This window comes from Carassius carassius, chromosome 30, assembly GCF_963082965.1.
Source record: "Carassius carassius chromosome 30, fCarCar2.1, whole genome shotgun sequence".
Lineage (NCBI taxonomy): Eukaryota > Metazoa > Chordata > Actinopteri > Cypriniformes > Cyprinidae > Carassius > Carassius carassius.
In genome coordinates this window covers 22,593,348-22,615,981 of record NC_081784.1, presented here as the reverse complement: position 1 = coordinate 22,615,981, position 22,634 = coordinate 22,593,348, and the positions used below count along the sequence as shown (strand labels likewise).

Here is a 22,634-nt window from a genome sequence, read left to right as displayed (position 1 = left end):
TTCTGTGGCAGATAAGGCTTCCCTCCCTTGATGTGGCACAGTTCTGCGTGTTTCACAAGAGAAGAGCAAAGCGCTGAGACGATAATTGGGCTTGGAAAAAAAACATGGAAGAGTGAGTCATTTCAAGAGAACAACACCCTAAGAGAAGTATATACATAAATGCTTTGCCTTCACACTCCATTGCACCTATATGGTGTCATCGCATGTCAAGCAAGTTTAGGTTCACTGCGTACTGTCACATTAACTCAAAATTCTCAAGAATAGCTCGAGAAATTCTTAACACCCACAACTGGGGCCTTAATGACAATATTGCTCTCAAAAGCACACAACTTTAACTGATGCTTAATTAGATTTATACTTATTTTATCTGTAGAGAGTTACTAGTAGTGGATGTTGCTGCAGAGCGACAGGAAGCCCCTTTAGTCATATTACATATTAAAATCTGCATGTGTGTATTTTCACATCAATGAACGCTTTTAGTCTTATTGTGAATGATTAATCCATGCATGTGTTTTGACCTTGTAATTTTTTTAATTATAATAATTTTCTGGGTAAAGGACAGATGTCTCTCTGTCGTGTCTGTTAAAAAAAATTGCCCCATTTCATACAAATGAGGTATAAAACCAAGTTTCAACCTCCCTTTTTTGATAGCTAGTTGGTTTCACTTATACATGTCACAATCAGAAAGAAAATATCTGTCAGTTTCTGTTTCATTGTGACTTTATGGGAATGTTCATTTAATTTTAATTTTATTAGTAAATTCGATGATAAGGACCTGTTTATTGCAATTAAACTGAAATCACTGAACCTAAACATGTAAGCCTGAAAGTTACATAAATTTAAATTATAATTATTACATGTTAGGCTTTGGAACACATTAACATTTAGCCATTCTTCCTAACATGTTTCTTCTTGAAGACCGTGCATTGCTCAGTCTGAATCCAGCTTATCTTCCCCTTCTGATTAATATAGCAAGGCCCCTTATGAGGTTTCTCCTTTCTTTGTTTTGTAATCTTCTCTATGAGTTGCAATCTCAGTGTAGAAAAGCAGATTTGAATGAATAGACGCCACTGTGTTGGGTATTAGGAGGCAGAGATGTTAGCAAGTGCCAAGTGGACACTGAAGCAGTTACTTATAAGGATGGCTAAATGGTGTGCTTGTGCATGTGTGTCTGTGTGTATTTATGCATATGGCTGAGTGTTGATTGAGTGTTGATTGGGGCAGTCGTGGCCTAATGGTTAGAGTGTTGGACTTGCAATCCAAGGGTTGCAAGTTCAAGTCTCGGGCCGGCAGTAATTGTAGGTGGGGGTAGTGAATGTACAGTGCTCTCTCCACCTTCAATACCACAACTGAGGTGCCCTTGAGCAAGGCACTGAACCCCCAACTGCTCCCCGGGCGCTGCAGCATAAATGGCTGCCCACTGCTCTGGGTGTGTGTTCACTGCTGTGTTTGTGCACTTTGGTTGGGTTAAAAGCAGAGCATGAATTCTGAGTATGGGTCACCATACTTGGCTGAATGTCATGTCACTTTCCTGTGAATGTTTGCATTTATTTATGAATCAATAATTTCAAGTTAATTATGCATTCTGGGAACACATTGTGGTCAGTTTAAAGGGATAGTTTAAATGAAAATGATTTAATTACACTCATGTTTGCTCCAAACCAGGGATGCTTTTCCCAAAAGCACAGTTGGGCAACTATGGTGGCAAGTTCCATTATTACCAGTTTTACAATTTGGTGTTTCCCAAATCCATAGTTCCAGCTAAAATTTGCATACAGCATTGCAAAGTTGTGTGGTTGGAAGTACAGCTCTGTGCACAACCATGGTTAGAAGCAGTTCTAACCTACGTGGTTTGAACGACAATGTGTGACAAAATTTTACATTTTTGGGAAACAATCATGGCTTGCTAGTTATAAGTTTCTTCAACATGGCATCGTAGGGTACATTGATGTTCGGAAAACTCACCCCTGTATCATGCTTCTGGAGAACACAAAAACAGATATTTTAAGTATGTTTCAAGTATTTTTGTCCATGCAAAGAAAGTCAGTGGTGTAAAAAACGACACTGGTCTCCAATGACTTTCATTGCATGGACAATAAAATTCATGTTTTGCTTTGAGGCCTGATTAAGGAGCCTGTTGCGTTATTCTTAAACTGACCCCAGAGTTTCCACTCTCTCCCACCTGCAGCTTCTCTGGGTTTGGTCCAGAGACAGGTGGTCAGTGGGAGAGAGAGAGCCAGGCAGCCAAGCATAGCAAAGCAGGCCATCAGATACTACCATGCATTCAGTGAGCACAAGCAGGCCTAGCATCTACTGCACGTGTGCCCACAAACCTGCTGCTCCTTATGCCACATCTGACATATCGCTAGATGAGCCTGTCTCGGCTGATGTTACACTTGATTGCTTGTGCACAGCATGCCTAAAGCATACACACTTCAGTCACATGTGCTAATACAATGAGATGTTTTATTATCTCCATATCCATTCCGTTTAATTTCAATCAAGCAACATTTTATTCTACTTCAGTTGATTTATATACAGCAATAACGGGATCTCAATCGTCACGGGGGCATTTGATTGCCAAAGCTTCTAAATGCTTTATTCTTCATAAAACATTGTAGGAAGACTTTCTGCAAAGCTTGCAGCGGGTCGGCCTCGCCAAATCAATCTGATAAAGAAATTAAGTGGATTGCACTCCATAACTAATGTTCAAATCCTTTTAACAGAGAGGGATCGATTTAACCATTTGTTTTATTTTATTTATTACATCAATAGCAAAAATTATACACAATGCTCAGTCTACTGTATGCCCAGCCTGTACATTTAGTAATTTTTTTTAAAACACGTTCCCCACGATATTCAGATTAGTGGTGGACCTATATGTTTTTTTAATGGTTTCATTAATAATTATAAAACTTGGTATCCTGAATATGTGGTGTTTTAACCATCATTGATTCAACTTGATTGCTTTGGTGGCATCATCAGTCAAAAAGCTTCAAATTTATTGTAATGCTTAAACGCTACTCAATTTCTACAATTTGTTGCAGTGTCAAAAATGATTTTATTTTATTTTTTATTATCATTAATGGCCAATATTTGGTTATCGATTTTCAAGAACGTCAAAGCACCATAACAATTTATGTTCAGTACTTCAACCCATAATAAATGTGAAAATAATATTAGATATAAAGCATTTTAAATAGATTTTTGTGCCCTAATATTTTAAATAGTTGGTTAAATTTGTCACTTTCTATGGCATTTCTGCCACAAGCCCTGGTTAAATTCTGACCCTGATGTGTACTGTGAGTGAGTCTAGCCTGGAATGCAGCGAGTGACGCATTGCGGGTACGAATGGACCAATCGGAAGCCGCCTCTCCTGGCCATAACGTACAGTACTGCTACTGCCGCATTACACTTTAGCAGAATGTATGAGTCCGCCGGTTAGTTAGTTCCTCTCAAAACAGGTCCACCTCGCTGCATATGGCACATCTTCGCGATTTGAACACGTCGCTATCGTAGAAAAATCCACGCAACTTTGTACTGCACGCTAACATATGACAATAGTGGCATTTTGACGCTGGTTTCTGATGGGGAAGGAAGTGGCGGATGGATAGAAACCAGGGGGAGGAGTTTATAAGCGACCATTAAAGGCGCGTCAAGCTAGCTCTGTATGATTGCATCCTGTTTGTTTGCCAGCTGTGGACTGTTGTTTTGTGTGGAGATACATCTGTTAAAACAGCGCAATGGTGAGTACAAACTGTTATATGTTACCGTCACTGCTTATTTGGTGCAAAATGCAGTTATTATAGGCAACATATCTAAAATAATGCGCGCTACAGTCAGCACACAGTTCCTTGATACTGAATGGTTGTATGTAACGTTAAGTTAATTTTCTTTTAATGTACGGGAGTGATCTGGCTAAATAGCAGGTAGTATTCTGCCTTAGTTTATATAACCGTTATGCGCAGACGTATATAAACGTCTATTCACTAAGTTAAATTATTCAGTTCTTTCTGTATCATGAAATAAGCAACAGCTTGGAAAAGCTTGATAGCGAACAGATTCACAGGCGCGTCTGCTGCAAATATGGCGCATTTCTCTCCCACGAGCTCATGTTTGAATATTTGCTTTTTATCTAACACTTAATAGTTATATGGAAAGCATTTGACCTCTGTGGTCTTGTAATTAAAAATGTTTACATGAATAAAGCAGTATAAAGACATTTACGAGCAGCGGAGCAGGATTGCGCCACCTTCTGCAGTTAATATTAAAGATGGTTCACCCCAGAATTAAAACTGTCTTTGACTCTCATGCTATTGCAAATCCATACGACTGATTGACTTCCTAACTTGAAACACCAAGAGATGTTATAGACTGACCGTCTCAGTCGACATTTACTTCAATCAGGTCTTTTATGATGTCTACGTTTTGAACTATAATAGACACGTTGCCAGCAGTATTAAAGTTTGATGGTGGATCAGTATAGGCTTATTATATAGTATAGTTATTCGATGATCTTCTCTCTTTCTCGTCTGCAGGCTGACCAGTTGACAGAAGAGCAGATTGCCGGTAAGACATCCCCGTCCTGTCCGGTGGCACATGGCCGTGCGGTTTATTCCCATGGTCCCCCCCCCCCCCCCCCACCCAACAACTCTCTGTGGATTTATCTTATTTCCTTTTATGGCGAGCCTTGAGACTCGGTTGGGACCCATTCCCTGAATGAATGTACCGGTTGTTGTGATGGGATGCCTGTAACTCCAGTGTTAAAGACCAATTGAACGAGTTATTCCCAGGGCTAGGTGTAGTATTCGACGAACACACCCTCTTCTCTGTAGGAGAGCGGTCGTAACTGCAGGCACTGAGGATCAAGGGTGTGTCCCCTGCCGGACTGAACCTCTCTGGCTTTGACGTGAAGTTACCGTTTCACCAGCCGCTGGTTGAGTCCTTTATGACCTGATATTGCAGGTTCTAGTATCGTGATGGACTTGTACCGGTCCTGTGGGTGGCACATGATGTTCTTACTGTCATTATAACACATTTCCAGTGCGTTTTGCCTTAATTAGGTGACTTTAATAGCCAAGTTTTTTTTTTTTTGTGCATTTGTGAATGCACTTTTCACTTTATATCCAATGTAAGCTAGAATTGTGCTAGTGTGCTTGTATATGACGGCTATCTAATTATTTAATTTTAGATGACTTTGCGATCCCGTATGTTTCATCTGAGCGCTTTGGTAGAAAATGGATGTGAAACCCTGTCACTTTCACCTGTGGTTTTTTTTTTTTTTTTTTTTTTTTTTTTAACTTGTTTTTTTAATCGTGGTTGTGCGACTTACAGTTGAAAGCCTCAGACAGAAGTCAGTGAGGTCATTGTGGTCGGTCACCACAGTGACTGTGAGGTTGAGGTCCATTGAGACCTAGTCACTGAGGTGTGTTTCCCTGGAGAGTGTGAGGTCACGGCAGTGTTTCCATACTGCTCTGAAGTCTAGATCCTATATCACCACAATAAGGTCCCAGCATTGGGTCTCCATATGGTTTAGTGTGTCTCCATAGGGACCGAGTGAGGTCATTGTGCTGGCTCTCCATAGAAACCGTGCCTCAGAGTTGATGGTTTGCATAGAAGCAGGGTAAGGTTTCATTCGCACGGGGACAATCTGTTGTAGCAGCCAGTAGCATTTTACATAGAATTCACATTTCTCTTGTTGATGTCTGGGACTTTTTTTAATTTTTTTTTTATTTTAGTTCTTCCAAGACTTTTCTAGTTTGGGGGCCACACATGTTATTCCTGTGTGTGCCTTGTCTAAAAAAACGATAATTACAGACTGTTGTAGCAATGCAGGCGCAAATGTAGAGTTTTTGTTTGTTTTGCAATGTGGTGTCTGTTCATTATGAGTACAGGCAAACTGCTGTCTAAAATATTCACAACTTAAATCATTCTTGATGGTTGTGTCTCTGAACCTACATTTTAAAGTCTATATGAAACTTGATTTTCAACCGGTGTTACTTTCAAAATTCACTTTTCTAAGTGCAGCATGAAATGCAGTGAAGGAGAATATATCATGTTATGTTATCCATAAGGAATTGGTCGGATTGTGAAAGTGGCCAGTTATTTACTGAAATGAAGCATGATGGCTTTATGATGTCAGCCAAAAGGCGAAACCTTCACATTTATTTTATTTTTATTTTTTTCTCTTTCGAATAACAGGTGCTGATGAATCGTTCATTAAGACCAGGAACATTTTCTTAATCTAAACAAGGTCAATATGTTTCATGTTGACTTTAAATGCTCTATGGCATCGTGCTTCTTTTGCATTAATATCTGAAAGAGTTTGTGGAAGTGAATGTGTAAAGAAGGGCATCCCTTCTTCGGAACTGGCCCCACTGGTTCCTCCGTGTGTCTTTTGTTTTCAGTGGTTGTTTGTCTTTGGGAGATTCTGTTAATAATAATGAAAGTTCCTGTTTTATTTATCTGTCACCCTTTGCAGAATTCAAAGAGGCTTTCTCACTCTTTGACAAGGACGGCGATGGCACCATCACGACCAAAGAGCTGGGGACGGTCATGCGCTCGCTCGGACAGAATCCAACAGAGGCGGAGCTGCAGGACATGATCAATGAAGTGGACGCTGATGGTGAGGATGACCGCATCCATCCTTAACACAAGTGTTGAATGTTAAAAGTTCGTCTCAATACGTCTGCTTTCTGCATAGGAAATGGGACGATAGACTTCCCAGAGTTCCTGACCATGATGGCGAGGAAGATGAAGGACACGGACAGCGAGGAGGAGATCAGAGAAGCGTTCCGTGTCTTTGATAAGGTAAAGGTCGTCCCGTTCCAGAATAAGACACTAGTGCCACACTAAGTCACGTGCAGTCGATGACCTGGATATCCTGTGCTTTAGGATGGGAACGGTTACATCAGTGCAGCTGAACTGCGTCACGTCATGACGAACCTCGGAGAGAAGTTGACCGACGAAGAGGTTGATGAGATGATCAGAGAAGCAGACATTGACGGAGACGGACAGGTTAACTACGAAGGTGAGTTTTAATGTGAAGTTGACTTTAACTTGTTGGTTATTACACCGTGTCCTCGATAAAAGTGAGACCGCACAATCACAGCTTATCAGAACATGGGTTGTTTAATTGGGATTATTGGTCCAGTAAGATTCTACTGCAGGTGGGGCTCAACGCCACAGAAACCAAGTGACCAATAAAATAAGATTTGTTTCTGTTGTGGCTGTTTAGGACACGGTGTCAGGGTCCAACTTAACTTCATGTATGAAATCTTGCCATCTTTCAGAACCTGACTAACATTCTCTGTCTTCACAGAATTTGTACAGATGATGACGGCGAAATGAAGGCCTTGTACAGATCCTTTCTCCTCTATACATTTTTTGCCTTTTTTCTGTCTAATTTATCTGTAAAACGTCAAGTCCCCTTCCTCTTCCCAGTTGTCCAAAGGAACTGCATGTAAACCGCATAGGATCTTCAGTCCTCATATCCCTTTCTTTTACTGTCATCGTGTTTTTTGGAGTGGCGGTCCGGTTACACGATCAGGTGCTTGTTGCCGCGAAGAGGGGGTTGTGACATGCAAAAAAAAACACGCGTCACGTCTGTCTGCCCCCCCTCATGCGTAGCAAGAGTGGAGACCTGTCAGCTGGTTGTCTCTTGGCAGCAGCGCTGGCATGGCATCAATGTAGAGGAGTAACTCTGCATGGACTATGGACAAAGTATATAATATATATATAAATGAAATTTCTCAGCATTGCACTACTGCAAAAAAAAAAAGGAAAAAAAATGACACTGGTGTATCTACAAGACACTGGTGTATCTAAATAAACTCTTTTTGTATCTGCTGTTCTATACCAAGAACTTGTTTGAATCTTACAATGCTTTTTAATGTATTATTCACTTATTCATACTAGTTTTCTTTTTCTTTCTGTACTTTTTCTTTTTTTTAAACTGCTTAATGGCATTTTCATGCCTCAGATAGTCCATTCCAAGTTGTATATTTGTTTTCCAATAAAATTTACTATTTACGCATATTGAAAAGTTTCTTTTGTTTGTTTGTCTTTTAGCCCTCTAATTAAAAACTCTCTTGTTTAATTATGCATCCCAGAGCTGATTTTTAATTAACTGAGATGTTTACAATATTTATTGTAATGGTTGAAATGATTCATTTTGTAAATCCCTATTCAATGAGTCTCTGAGTCAGCTGGACAAATGATTGTGTACTCACAGGATAGGATTGGGGCAAGGCCTTCATTTAAAAAAAAAAAAAAAAAAACTCATTAAAGTACTATTGAATGACAATTGTTGTAGAAGTCCTTTTTCCATTGAGTTTAAATCTGTGCTATTCAAAAGTTTAGCTATGTTTGGAGAACCTAGTATTGCACAATATTAGCCAAGTTATTCGATGCCTATAAAGAAAATGCATGCATTAATCAACATTAGGTATAAAAACTTCTAGACTACCACTAAAGGAACTGTTTTTGGGCAATCCAGAACAAAAGTATGAAGTATATATATTTTTTTTCATGAGCTCATTACAATAACATCAGTAAGCCGTGAAGCGTGGCTTGGTTATTCACAGTATGACAGCTCTGACAAACCGTGAACACTGGGCTCTTCAGCTGCTTGTTGGAAGCATGTGTTACTGGTCGCCTAACAACCGAGCAGAACATTCTGCCCTAAACTCCCAGAGAGAGCTGCCTTCTCTGCTCTTATTCATGTGTGACAAACCCTTACAAACGCATGCGTCACACACCTCTCGGACACCTGGATTTGATAGATGCCGTTCAAAGTTTAGGTGATTTATTGGAGCCGTTTAACTCCGCTATTTAATTTATGATTCTTTATCAGAAATTGAATCAGACACATGTATACATAGCCTATATGAGTAACATAAGTGTAGATAACCGCTCAGATAATTTAGTCTTGATAAAAAAATAAGATGTCCAGTTTAGATTGAAATTTGAGAGTTTTGATTAGATGATCTGATGTACAAACTAATCAATTGTTATTAGTAGTATTATTTTTACAATATGTAAATAATGAATAAGAGAGCAAACAAATAGCAGGAACTTGTGGATCCAGTGATTAATAGTTAAATAGCAGGAGTCTCTAAGCAACGCCTCTTGTCCTCGAGGTGTCTGTTACAGAAGACAAACTGGAACGATAGAAGTATGACCACAGGAAGAGAGAAAACATGTAAAATGGAAAAAGGAAAATGTATAGATGGGGTAAGTTTTCAAATTTACTACGTCAGAAGAAAGAGAATATTTCTGCAGGGATCTTCTTCAGTCCTGCAGAATTTAAGGGGTTTAGCTCAAACGCTGATCAAACACACCTTCTAGTAATTTTCTAGCAATCCTGAAGACCTTGATTGATTTGTTAGGGTCTGTTTGATTTCAGTTGGTTCAATGTGCACCTAGTATATATATATATATATATATGTTTTTATTATCATCTATTAATCAATACTTTTATTTGACAAGGATGCATTAAATTGATCAAAAGTGACAGTTAAGACATTTATAATTTAACAAAAGATTTTTATTCTTTAAAACTTAAAATAATCAAAGTATTCTGAACAAAGGTTTTATTTTTCATTATGATTCTTTTTTTCCTGAAGCAGAAAGAAAGGTACACTGACAGAAGTGGCTGGTGGAGAAACACTATTAAGGTAGGTGATATTTTACAAAAAGATTTACAGCAAAGCGTTCAAAGTAACAAGAACACTTGTTCTGAAACATTTATGGCAAACACAACATAAAGTGTGTTTTGGTGTACAAGTGGCCTCTGTCTCACAAATGAGTCCTGTTTCCCATCGCAAATGAAAGCAGCTTGTATTTATTTAGGTTCTCATATTAACATATTAACTGTCTGCATAAGCAGCACTGCATAACCACAGCTGCAAGTAGAGACGATTTTTTGTACCGAAAAAAAAAATCCATTATAAGCCTACTAATAAACACAATGTTTTCAGTCCTGCAGTTTTTTACACTTAGGGCTCTATTCCATGTAAATAATAGCCATTTGGATGTAAATGTGGATCTCCTATGTTACTAAAGAACAGTGTAACTTTAGGAATCATGTGAGGTGTGAAGAGGTCTCCTCATTCTACCAACAGAACTATCCCATTCCTGGCAGTTATCACATTCGGGACTTCATAGAGGAGACAGAACTTAACCCTGTGCCTAGGACGTATGGCTTCAAAGGCCCCAAGCGAAACACCCTCATGTCGATTGTACATCGAGGGGACGTGCTATTGCCCGGGGCATATAACTTCACCGACTCAACCAGTGAGGTTCTGCAGCGCCAGGCAACTTACTCTTTTAAAAGCTGCCCCAGACCTGACATCCACACTTTGGGCCTCAGGGATAAGGTCAGTCAGTCACCCAAATCAGTGATGCCCCAGTCTGTACCCTGAACTTCCCCTGATGATGCAGTCCGTTGACGGGTCCATCTGTCCGTGGTAGCTTTAGCATTTCATTTATAGGTCTGTTGTTCACACAAAATGTATTGCAGGGAGCCGAATGAACACAGTGGAGAGAAATCAAAAGGGAAAAAATTGCACTGGGTCTTAAGATGCATGTCACAGAAAAATTGCAGTGAGCTGAACGCAATGAACACAGAATGCTTTTTTTGCCATTAAAAAACAGTTTAAATGTGGCGAGGTGGTCAAAGAGACAGTCTAGCACACGCTGACATAGGAAAAAACATTACATAGCCTGCTGTTGAATAGTACCTTTTCCAGCCAGTAGGTGATTCCAGTCTACAGGTTTGATTCAAAGTGATGAGACAATAATACAACTGTTCAGAATTGATTTCTATAGTTTATAACTTTGCCCAGTTTACAAATGTTACAGAGTTTTAATGAAGACAGCTGCATTTTAACAAATAGATGTTTTGTTGCACCCCTGACCCCAATCAGAGCATTAAAATGTTCAATGTTCCTCAATGGGTCTTATATTCCATGACATGTCTATTGGTTTAGTGTAAACAGCAGTACGCTGATGTTTCTCGGTACTTGACACTAAAAACAGAGGCAAAATATTTATCTGATAATCAGTGGCTGGAGATCTTGCTGAGTATGTGAATGGGTGTCAAAACAATTGGCTGATGTAGTGTTTGTGTGTGTTTAACACAGGATATTAACCTCTCACCCGGTCAGTATGATGTTACGGAGAAGCCTGTCCCCAAGTCACCTTGCAAGTGAGTAGAGCTCACACTCAGCATGCTTTCACACACTCCTAGTCAGAGAACATCACACACTGTAGCGCTGCGATGTTCTTAATCTCAGGCAGACCTCAACAGTAAGGATGGGCCATTGGGTTTGCATTTGTCACTCAAATACATGTTTTATGGAGACTTAACATTTGGCTTTCTGTGATATACTTACCTGAACACTGACAAATGTGAATTTATCACGTTGGATCAACATAGATGAGATTTTGTTAGAAATCGTAAGAATAATTCTGTATCATTTCCAGCTGTTTTTATTTTAATTCACCTCTTTAACACTGGTTAAACTTAGAGGAACATTTAGATCTTAAAAATATAGTTCAGTAATTATTTTAACTGTTGTGGACAACTAATCAATTGTACATCGAAGTATCTAGCCAAGACATCCCAAGTTTACTCAATTTAATTGTACTTAAAGGTTTAAAGTAAAAAAAAGTGAACACTTTTTCTTAGCTTTGGAAATTTACTGACGAAATGAAGAAGTAGTGGAGACTTCTCCACTAAATAAGAAGAAATGAGAGGAATATTATTATGTAATAATGACCAGTGAAATATGTTAGCTCAAAATGCAACCGAAAGGAGTAAAGTATGACTACTTCTTAAAAAATCCAATTGAGTAAATGTAGAAGTATTCCATTTCAGTAGTGCACAAGTTGCACAAAATAGTATGAAATACAGTTACCTGAGTATGTCAAACCCTTCTGAATTATAGAAGGTCATAAAGAAGGCAGGACAGTGCTAAAAGTGCTTTAAATTTCATGTCAACTATCCATTTTACCATGCACAAATGAGAATAAATATAAATAAACTAATTAATAGAATGCATTATTTTTGTGGTTGAGCCAATCAAATATTAGCAGAGCTAACACAGCCTGACCTATTGTTGAGGCCTGTAGTATTTCACCTGTGTCTGTTGACTCTTTCTACTCCGTTTTATTGTGTTCTCTTATGACACTGGTCTCTTATTGCAGGCATGTGATGTTCCGATCAGCCGTACAGAGGGTCAGCTTTCTCCCGGTAAGCGTCCGGTTTCATCATAAAAATCTCAACCTAACCTATTATGTGTATATTAAATGCTTTGCCTGTTTTAGTCCAGAATGTTTTCAAAAGCGTCTAGATTCCTGCGAGTGAGTTTCACTGCTGTGTGTCAGTGTTGCGCCTCAGTGGTGTGTTGGCTGGTTATTCGAGCTGTGCTGGCAGCTGTCTAGTGTTGACTGAACAGTGAGGATGCTAAATCATCCTCTGGGTCTCATTAGAGCCAACATTAGAGCTTTGTGTGGCTTTAAGAGGGTGTCATTTCATGTAGGACAAGTGTTTTGTCAAAGGTTAAGTAGCTAAGAAACCTCAAGCTTATTCTTAAGATGACAGATCAGCAGCAAACAGCCAAATTTCTCTTATACTTGTTGGCTGATCTTAAGGCTGGAATACACACAAGACAGATATTAAACAGATAATAAAACACTAGATGTCATACACTTGGTTTTTACTAGGCATCATACACTAAACGTCAAACAGTACGAGAATTTCTAGTTGTCCCAAACACAATAAACTCATGAAGAAACGTGCTTTACTGTTAGGAGACCTGTGACAAATTGAAAATAATATTTGTTCTAAAATCAGCTCAAAATGTCAGGCATGTTTGATATCTTCCAAATGGATGGAATCACAGTCTGAAGCTAAAAGATTTTCTGTTTGCAGACTGACTCTGATTTTCAGCTAGTTGCATTGACTCCAAAACTCTGTAAACAGACTGTTAATTGGCCAAAGTCAGTGAAAAAAAAAAAGTCAGGTATTGCAGTCTTTTTGAAATTTCAGTTGTTATCCCCAGATGCTGCTTCTTAATAAAAAAATCAGAATATCACATGCTGTTCATGTGATATCACAATAATACAATCGAAGATGACATTTCTTCTATTCAACATTTAAAAAAAGGTTATTATTGAGTGACTTGCATTTTAGACACAAATCAGTTCCTTGGTCTTTTTTGTTCTTCCAATAAAAATAGTTCCAAGCGAAGCCAAAGCATAATCAACCATTGTGTCCATAAATTAATCAATAATACTGCATGCATTGGTGAATGATTCAATGACTCACTCAAATTTCTTTCGATCATGGACGAGTTTGGATTTTTTAAACAATTAATTAATTAAATGACTTATTCATAGATACAATCACCAATGAATTGGTTGGGTGAACGATTAAACGACTCATATAAAAAAAGTCACTTGCCGCCACCTACTGGTCTAGTGATGTAACAGAAAGAGTCACTGAAAATTCCAAACCAGTAATGCACAGAATGAAAGTCTGTCTGCAACATACAAAAACAGACAGGCGGAGTGATACAAACTGAAATGTCCCAATGCTGTTGAACTGTAATATCAGGCTCTGTGCTAATCTCAGAACCCTCTGATAGTATTTCTTAGGAGATATAAAAATAGACACAAGTGAGACAGTTGTTGGCACATCGCCTATTAAGATGCATTAAAGTTTAGATCTTTTTCTTTAAAACTCAAGAGGGGACATTTGAGATTACCAGGGTATTTCTATCAGGGGAAAGGTATGAGAATTGTATTTTTTTTCTCTCTCATTGATATCTAAGAGAAGCACTGAGATGTTACAAAGACCTTATTTCTAATTTTTCATTTCTGGGTCATTTTGACTTTCACAGATCAAACTTAAAGGCATTTGAAAATATAATTAAACATCCCATATCATATTTTTCCTTTATTGAGTTGTGAGTAGCTGGTGTTGGACGGTGTTGAATCTGACTCTTCTGGACAGGACTCAGACCCTTAATGAAATTATAGCTCACTGCCTCTACAGACATGTGCAGTACGGCACTGCTGTCTGCTCTTATCCAGGGGAATGTCCAGCTGGCTGGCCGTCCCACTGAGGAAGGGCGCAACGGCATGACGCCTCTAAAACCATCGGAAGTTGACCTCATGGGCAAGCAGGCAGAGGGAAGCAAGCTCCCCTGCGGCCAGCATTAACACCTCCGGCATGGTTCAACCTGTTACACACACACACACACCATAGCACAGGCCAGCTGGATCAAGGCCGCTGTTGGAATCAAATGGCATATCATGATAGCAGAGCTCTTTTGTAGCACAGGCGTCTTCTAATTTAAGCCCAGCTTGATCATAAATAAATAGTTTGGCCCGTGGGACACGAAAGGAGAACATTAGCAGAATGTCCAAGCTGCTCTTTTCATAACAATGGAGGTGGATGGTGATTTAAATTGATATGGTTCAAAAGTTCCAGAAAATATCATAAAACTTTTTCCACATTATGCTTTTTGGGTGAAATACTCCATATACTGGTTAATTAAATAAAATTGTAATTACTCCTTTGTTGAATTTACTTCCACTGATGGATTTAGAAAGAGGGACCAGCACCTGGACATTACAACCCAAGGCAAAGCGCAGGCATTGCAGTCACATCCTGCTTTAGGTCTGCTGTACCACGGCTGTACAGTGTGCACTCGGTGAGCTCCATTTCTATGCCTGTTTTACATCAGCAAAGCCAGTTTTACGGCCAGAAATATCCACCGCCAGTGGATTGATCGTCATAGATGGAAAGGGCATACTGTACATGCTTTTGAGTGAAATTTTGAGTAAAAGTCTCAAAACCTTGCCATTTTGCCTTTTTCTGACAGGGAACTCCAGGACCAGGTGTGTATGAGCCCACATGGCACAGAGGTCAGCGGCTTAGCACTGATGTCAAAGTGGACTGGGCCCATGACCTCCTTTTTCGCAACATACCATGAACTTTTTTTTCTTTGATCTTCCCATATATATTCATTTAATTAAAATTTCCCATTCTTTTGTAAGTAAAGTGTTCCCAGGTTTAGTGTTGAAATAATTTTAGCTGTTGTTTTAACATCGAAAATGTTCTGCATGTTTTTTTTTTTTTTTTTAAGTTACATGTATATTAACATTAACAAGATATTTGAACATTGAAACATTGCATATTATCATTGATTCAATCTGAAAAATCAAAACAAAGATAAACAGTGGTTCAACATTGATCCATGATGTTGCTTCACGCTTGAATAATTGTTGAAATGCTGGCCGGGTTGTCTCGCAAAAGGGTACAAATCAACCAAAACTTAACTTTTTATTTTTAAAAAATCTGCTTTTCAGATTTAAGATTGAAATTCACTACTGGTTCACATTCAATAAATTTACATAACACTTTATTTTCTCAAGGGAAGGTCTCATTGATATGTCTGCTATATGAGCTGACCGCCCATATGATCCACAAAGCTTTGTGATGACTCTCACACTCACATAACCCATTCAGCCTCAACAAAGAGGTCAGTGTCACACAATAAAACAGCTGTTTACAACGCTATCACACCAATAGCTAGATTAACTCCGTCAGTAAAATGCATGCATCTCATGCCTATGGCTGAACCACTGCTATGGTGAAATAGACCGATATCACATGGCTACTCGTGTGATTTTGCTCATTTATATTGTTTTTTAAAGTCGATAAGCAAGAAGGGAAACCGAAACCATTGGTGTCAAATCAACAACTGCACAAAGTCAGTACAAAATTAGTATACCCGTGCCAAGGATAAGAAAGTGTTATTGTGCTAAAATGGTGAACATTTCCATTCTTCCCAAAATAGACTGTGAACGGGACTAGTGTGCAGTCAGGTGACACTGTAGGGATTCATGCAATCGCACAAGTGCTTTCTAAGGGTCATGTTCAGAGTCAATATCAGACGAGACAAAAGTGGTTGCAGGCCTTGTATCATTTTACATTGCAATGGACAGCTGCTGGTACTACATCACAGGTCTATTATATGACTCATAATACTTTAAAGAGGATGTTCTGGGTTCAGGTTTGTGAAATATGAACAGTGCAAATTACGAAACAGCCCTTTTTCCCCGTCCTGAGAACAACAACTGATTGAGCACACCAAATGTGAGGGTGACGACCTTGAAAAGTCATGTAGTTGTTGAAACTGATTCAGTAACAGTCAATACATTTAAAGTAGTCATATAATATATATATATATATTTAGTTTTTAACTGTCCCATCTTTTTGTTTCTGCCTCACATTATGACAGATTAATAAAATAATTAATGCTGAAATGTGCTGTATAATTGTTCGGTCAGATTGTGTTATTTTAGTACACTGTAAAAAGTGCTCACCTGCTATTTTTAAGCAATTTCTACCTGAGCTTACTGTAAAATTTAGTTATGTTGGTTGATTCAATAATGTTAAATAACATTTTGTATCAGAATAAAATTAATTTATTTTCATAATTTTTTATCAAATGATATTTTTTTTCCAGTATATAATTGAGACACTATTATGTTTTTTTTTATTAATCTTTTGAATTACTTTTTTATTTATTCATAATTATATTAACATTTTAGGCAAAGTTTTTGTAATGGTGTTTGTCATTTGTATTTGTGTAATTTTCCAGCCTTTGTACCTTCATCTTCATCATCATCATCAAAAAAAATAAAAATAAAAATAGCCTCAATCAGTGAGCAGCCAGCTGTCAGGGCTGTAACTCAGTCTGGAGACCTGACCTTCCATGACTCCAGCAGCAGGTCTGGCCTGCCACCTGTGAGTAACCATAGAGCCGGATCTTGACAAATATGCTGTTTAGTGATGACCTGCATGTGCTGATGCAATTAAAAGCGTTAACATGTAATAGAGTGCAACGGTGAACATCAACATATTTTTTTTCTTCAGCAAACTTCTCTTATTTCCCGGTAATTGTACATACAGTAATAGAGCAATGGTCATAGACATTCTTAAACACAACATTCAGGAGGATATGTTGAGCAGCACAATAATATACTAACAATTTTATGAATAATTCATAATAATTTCATTTATTTAAAGTCATAATTCTGCCTCACCATAAACAGAAAGAAAAACTAGACCTTCATAAGGAATAGAAATCAATGAATTATTCAACAATGTCTATGTATATATACTATAAATATACTAGAACAGTGGTTCTCAAACCTCTCAATGAAGTATTTTGTATGTCTCTCTCTCAATATCTGACACACCCACTTCAGGCCTTGTAGTCTCCACTAATGAGTTGAATCAGGTGTGATAGATGAGGGAGACATTCAAAATGTGCAAAAAGGACACGTTAGAGAACACTGTACTAGGACACACCTCCTAATTATTGAATCGAGATTGATTTTAATCAGACCCATAACCAGAAGTATATAAGATCAAGCAGCTAGCGATGCAGGAACAGCATGCAGTGGGAGCTTCATGGAAGGTGTTTCCATGGCCGAGCAGCTGTATGTATGCCTCACCAAATACAATGCCAAACATCAGATTGAGTGCTGTAAAGTATGCCACCACTAGACCCTGGAGCAGTGAAAACCTGTTCTATGGAGTGACAAATCATGCTTCTGTTTGGCAGATGGGTGAGTCGGGCTTTGGCGGATGCCATTTGTAAAGGATGGTGGAGGAGGGATGATGGGATGGGGCACTTTTTCAGGGGTTGGGATAGGCCCCTTACTTCCATTGAAGGAAAAACGTAATGCTTCAGCATACCAAGACATTTATATTTACGCATACGCTTTAATGTAACTTACAGTGCATTCAGGGTATACATTATAGGATCCAAGCTCTCCTGTGTTAGCCATGCAGGAACATTGCTATGTGATAAGACAGTAGGATTGCTCGGCTGGCTTGGTCAGGATAATTATACAGGCTGATGCTAGGAGACGAATAACATGACTTTATCAGATTCAACCTCTCCAAATAATCCCATGTATCACTACTGCCACCCCTACTGCAGGTCACAAGCTCTAACAGAAAGAGAATAAATACATTAATGAATACATAATAACAAATTTGTAAAAAATTAAACAAGACCTTTAAAACTTAATGCTGATACACTGTGTTTGACTATATGTTTTTCATTCTGCTTTTCTGCTTCTTAATGATGGATTTGCTGCTCAGGTATAAGATCGCCAAACTCTTCTATAGCCTACTTGAGATCCTCAGTGGTAGATCAAAAGGCAGTTTCACTGCCCTGGTCAACTCAAATTGTGAAACTTCTGCATTAAATAAATTCAATGCACACAGACTGAAGTAGTTTAAGTCTTTGGTTCTTTTAATTGTGATGATTTTGGCTCACATCGCAACAAATTAGAATACTTCATAAAACCAATAAAAAAAAATTGAATTTTTAGTGAATTTGTTGGCCTTCTGGAAAGTATGTTAAATTACTGTACATGTATTCAATAATTGGCAGGGGCTCCTTCTGCTTTAATTACTGCCTCAATTCAGCGTGGCATGGAGGTGATCAGTTTGTGGCACTGCTGAGGTGGTGGAAGCCCAGGTTTCTTTGACAGTGGCCTTCAGCTCATCTGCATTGTTTGGTCTCTTGTTTCTCATCTTCCTCTTGACAATAGCCCATAGATTCTCACTGGGGTTCAGGTCTGGTCAGTTCGCTGGCCAGTCAAGCACAACAACACCATGGTCATTTAACCAACTTTTGGTGCTTTTGGCAGTGTGGACAGGTGCCAAATACTGCTGGAAAATTAAATCAGCAACTTCAAAAAGCTGGTCAGCAGAAGGAAGCATAGGACCTTGGTTTTCAAATGAAATACAAAACTTGCTCTCATCTGAAAAAAGGACTTTGGACCACTGAGCAACAGTCCAGTTCTTGTTCTCCTTAGCCCAGGTAAGATGCCTCTTACATCGTCTGTGGTTCAGCAAATTCCTTGATACGTCTGTGTGTGGTGGCTCTTGATGCCTTGACCCCAGCCTCAGTCCATTCCTTGTGAAGTTCTCTAAATTTCTTTAATCCAGTTTGCTTGAAAATCCTCAAAAATTCTCTCGGTTGGTTGTGCATCTTTTCTTTTACACTTTCCTTCCACTCAACTTTCTGTTAACATGCTTGGATACAGCACTCTGTGAACAGACAGCTTCTTTGGCAATTAATTTTTGTGACTTACCCTCCTTGTGAAGGATGCAATGATTATCTTCTGGACAACTGTCAGATCAGCAGTCTTCCTCATGATTGTGTAGCCTAGTGAACCAAACTGAGACCATTTTGAAGGCTCAGGAAACCTTTGCAGGTGTTTTGAGTTGATTAGCTGATTGGCATGTCACCATATTCTAATTTGTTGAGATGAGTGAATTGTTTGATTTATGCTGTAGAATATTAAATTAAATGTCTACTTATGGAGGAGAGTGGGTTAAGATTAGCCATTTTTTACTTATGTGGTCCTAATGATAAGTTCAAATGATGCAGAAGTACAGTGAAAGTATCTAACCTATCCTATCATGTCCTATCCTAATGAAAGTATTCCTATAATTTTAAATGATCAGAATGTTTCTATGACAAAGTGTTCTTAAAATATGGGAAAAGTGTTCCCATGGCTCATTTTCCCCTAGGTTAGAGGTAAGTTGACCAGAGTCGAATCAATGGGTAGATGCACCATCTGGGTATAAAATGACCATCTGACCAAATCTGATTCAAACCCATGTGAAATAAATAAATAATAATAATAAAACAAAAAAAAACTAATTTGATAATTTCCTTTTACAAACAGTCATATTTATTTTCATAAAGTTAATTTAACATTAACAACATAAATCCAACCAAATGCAGTTTCAATTTCAATATTTCATTTCATTTCTGAAACAATATGTTGAACACCAAAGTTGTAGCCTTCCTAAAAACAGATTAAACAGAGTTTGTTGGCCATTAGGGACTTCGGGTGGAAAGATATATCAGATTATAATGTGATGAAAAGCATTTTCTGGTTCTTATCAGAGAAGGATTTGGTGCTCTTTTACAATGCCCCATTTATTTATTTATTTATTTATATGATAAATTAAACCAGAAATATCTCATTAAAATACCAGTTTATAATTCAGAGATTAAACCTAACTACAGTGCCTTATGATGGGGTACGTTAAAAATGCTGACTTGATTTACCCCACAACATTTGGCTCACTTTTCCCCATAACTGCCATTTTGGGAAAAAAAATAGCTCTGTTGCTTATCAGTTCAGGCTAATACTTAGCTAAATGATTTGCATGCTTTTATATGTTGCTAAATCACCTACATATGTGTATCATAAACATATCTAGACCTGGAAAAATTTGTTTCGATGTAACAACCATTATAGTTGTTTTGCTAAAATTGTACGTTGACAAGCCAAAAACGTTTTTTAAAGTAAATGGGTGCTCTCCATTCCCTCCATGTGTTTCTCCTTTTCACAGTCTGGGAGAAGTGATGGGTGGTTCCAAAATACATGGTCACAAGAAGGGAGTGGGTCAATTTACCCACTGGCTCAATTTACCCCCCTCTCCCCTACTTCTATTGAAGATGAGGCAGAAGCAGGCTCAGAGAGTGAGGGAGAGAACACTCTAATCAAAACATCTGTAATGAAGTCTAGAATTATTACAGAGTGTGCTGTCTTCTCTGTTAATTGTATATTTGTAACAACTGGATTATTTGTATTAACATGCACCCACCCCCCAAGTGCACCTTTTTTTGGTTCGGGCCACTGCCCCTCAAAATGTCTGTGCACAGCCCTGTTCCATAGTCATTACTGTCCACATCAGTCCCCTCAGCTGGTGATTTTCTACACCGAAGTTCCCGAAGACATCGGAGGAAGCAATGGAGAATGGTCGGGTGTTGTACCCAATTTAGCCAGATAATTTAGGAGTAGGTGTGGGGGAGGGGTTGGGAGTAGGGGTGGGGTTAGTTTTAGGCAATCAGGTAACGACTTCAACGAGGGGGGTAATAATTTGGCAAGGGTTTGAACCGGGATTCAGGTGAAGTTGAGGCTGTCCTGGAAGGGAGGAGTCGTCTAAAAAAAGACACCTTTAGCCTCTATGTATTCTGCCTGTTTGTGGAATGATTCTTCTCATCTACAACTGGCAATGTCAGATTCTCCTGTCTCCATCCCATCTTCCCAAGTACGTTTGTGGAGACCTCCTCTTAGGGAAATTGGCCTAAAGAATATACCTTTATTAGCCTGCTGATAATTTCAGGCCGTGGTTGGGGGCTGCCATGTTTAGAGACATTTTTTCTTTCTTTTTCTGCAAGGTAGTTGATAACGGGTCTTTCTCTTCCTTTGAATTGCTGAATGATTATGGTTGGTAGTACCGACTGCTTTTTATTGTATTTTAATTTGTCGTCCACCTGGTCCTATTTACCCCTTCTTAGATGATTTTAGTGAATTTTTTATCACCTATTCTTAAGCTCTCTAGAATTGTGATTGCTGGCAATTTAAACATTCATATTGATGATTTATTTATTTTATTTTATTTTTGATAAATTTGCAACTTTATGAATATCACTGAGTCATTTTATCTTACCAAACATGTTACTTGTCTTACTCGTATAAAAGGGCATATTTGTTTTTAGTTTTGGTTTAAATATTGGTTATTTTGTGTCTTTTTTGTGATCTTTTTATTTCAGGTCATAACTGTATTACTTATAGACTTATTTTTTATTCAGATTCATCATCATGCAGTAAGGTAATTAATTCTCACATCCTAAGTAACCTTTCTGAAGAAAAATGTTGTGCTGCTTTTGAAAATTCCTCCATTATTATGTCAAACAGTTGTGTTGATGTTCAAGATAACTTTTTAATGAGTACTGCTTTTCAATCTTGGATGAAGTTGCTCCAGTGAAATCCAGAGCAGCCCCTCTGTTTAACTCCACCCCTCGCTCTTTTTAAACACACCTGCCATAAAACTGAGCATTTGTGGAAATCTGCTCGAGTTTAAGCATTTAAGATCTTCTAGTGTGCTTTTCTAATCTCATATCTACAGTAGTAGCAGACATAATACCAAAATTGACACCAGCCATAACATCATAAAAAAAAAAAAAAAAAAAAAAATGAAGTGACATTCAGCCAAGTATGGTGACCCATACTCAGAATTTGTGCTCTGCATTTAACCCATCCGAAATGCACACACACAGAGCAGTGAACACACACACACACACTGTGAGCACACACCCGGAGCAGTGGGCAGCCATTTATGCTGCGGCGCCCGGGGAGCAGTTGGGGGTTCGATGCCTTGCTCAAGGGCACCTAAGTTGTGGTATTGAAGGTGGAGAGAGAACTGTACATGCACTCCCCCCACCCACAATTCCTGCCGGCCCGGGACTCGAACTCACAACCTTTCGATTGGGAGTCCGACTCTCTAACCATTAGGCCACAACTTCCCCCGACTTCCCCCATCATTTCTCCTCCATCACCTACGAACCAAATCTGGTCAGTTGATGAGTGCAACAGTTTACTCTCCTTCTTTGTGGATAAGATAAATCATATACAAGATAATATTATTTCTTTTCCTTCTCTTCAAATACCCTGTACTTCCAGTTTTATTTATTATTCCTGCTGTTAAAACATGATTGTTATGCAGAAGC

At 38.5% G+C, this 22,634-nt stretch overlaps 2 protein-coding genes across 2 annotated transcripts; both read left to right on the top strand.

The window, feature by feature from the left end:
* Window positions 1-3,614: 3,614 nt before the first annotated feature.
* On the top strand, window positions 3,615-8,044 carry calm2a (calmodulin 2a (phosphorylase kinase, delta)). Its single transcript, XM_059518027.1, has 6 exons — window positions 3,615-3,746; window positions 4,539-4,569; window positions 6,482-6,625; window positions 6,704-6,810; window positions 6,895-7,030; window positions 7,322-8,044. The coding sequence occupies exons 1-6, from the start codon at window positions 3,744-3,746 to the stop codon at window positions 7,348-7,350; spliced, it is 450 nt and encodes a 149-aa protein (XP_059374010.1). The 5' UTR covers window positions 3,615-3,743; the 3' UTR covers window positions 7,351-8,044.
* A 1,130-nt stretch (window positions 8,045-9,174) lies between these two features.
* stpg4 (sperm-tail PG-rich repeat containing 4) lies at window positions 9,175-15,128 on the top strand. The gene is made up of 7 exons (XM_059518348.1): window positions 9,175-9,234; window positions 9,627-9,677; window positions 10,125-10,379; window positions 11,145-11,209; window positions 12,211-12,256; window positions 14,619-14,723; window positions 14,895-15,128. The coding sequence occupies exons 1-7, from the start codon at window positions 9,178-9,180 to the stop codon at window positions 15,003-15,005; spliced, it is 690 nt and encodes a 229-aa protein (XP_059374331.1). The 5' UTR covers window positions 9,175-9,177; the 3' UTR covers window positions 15,006-15,128.
* Window positions 15,129-22,634: the final 7,506 nt, after the last annotated feature.

Coding starts and splice junctions, on each gene's coding strand:
- calm2a (XM_059518027.1), top strand. Junction 6,626..6,703: donor CAATGAAGTGGACGCTGATG/GTGAGGATGACC, acceptor CTTTCTGCATAG/GAAATGGGACGATAGACTTC. Junction 7,031..7,321: donor CGGACAGGTTAACTACGAAG/GTGAGTTTTAAT, acceptor CTGTCTTCACAG/AATTTGTACAGATGATGACG.
- stpg4 (XM_059518348.1), top strand. CDS start 9,178: ATGACCACAGGAAGAGAGAAAACATGTAAAATGGAAAAAGGAAAATGT. Junction 12,257..14,618: donor AGAGGGTCAGCTTTCTCCCG/GTAAGCGTCCGG, acceptor TGATGGATTTAG/AAAGAGGGACCAGCACCTGG. Junction 14,724..14,894: donor GGCTGTACAGTGTGCACTCG/GTGAGCTCCATT, acceptor TTTTTCTGACAG/GGAACTCCAGGACCAGGTGT.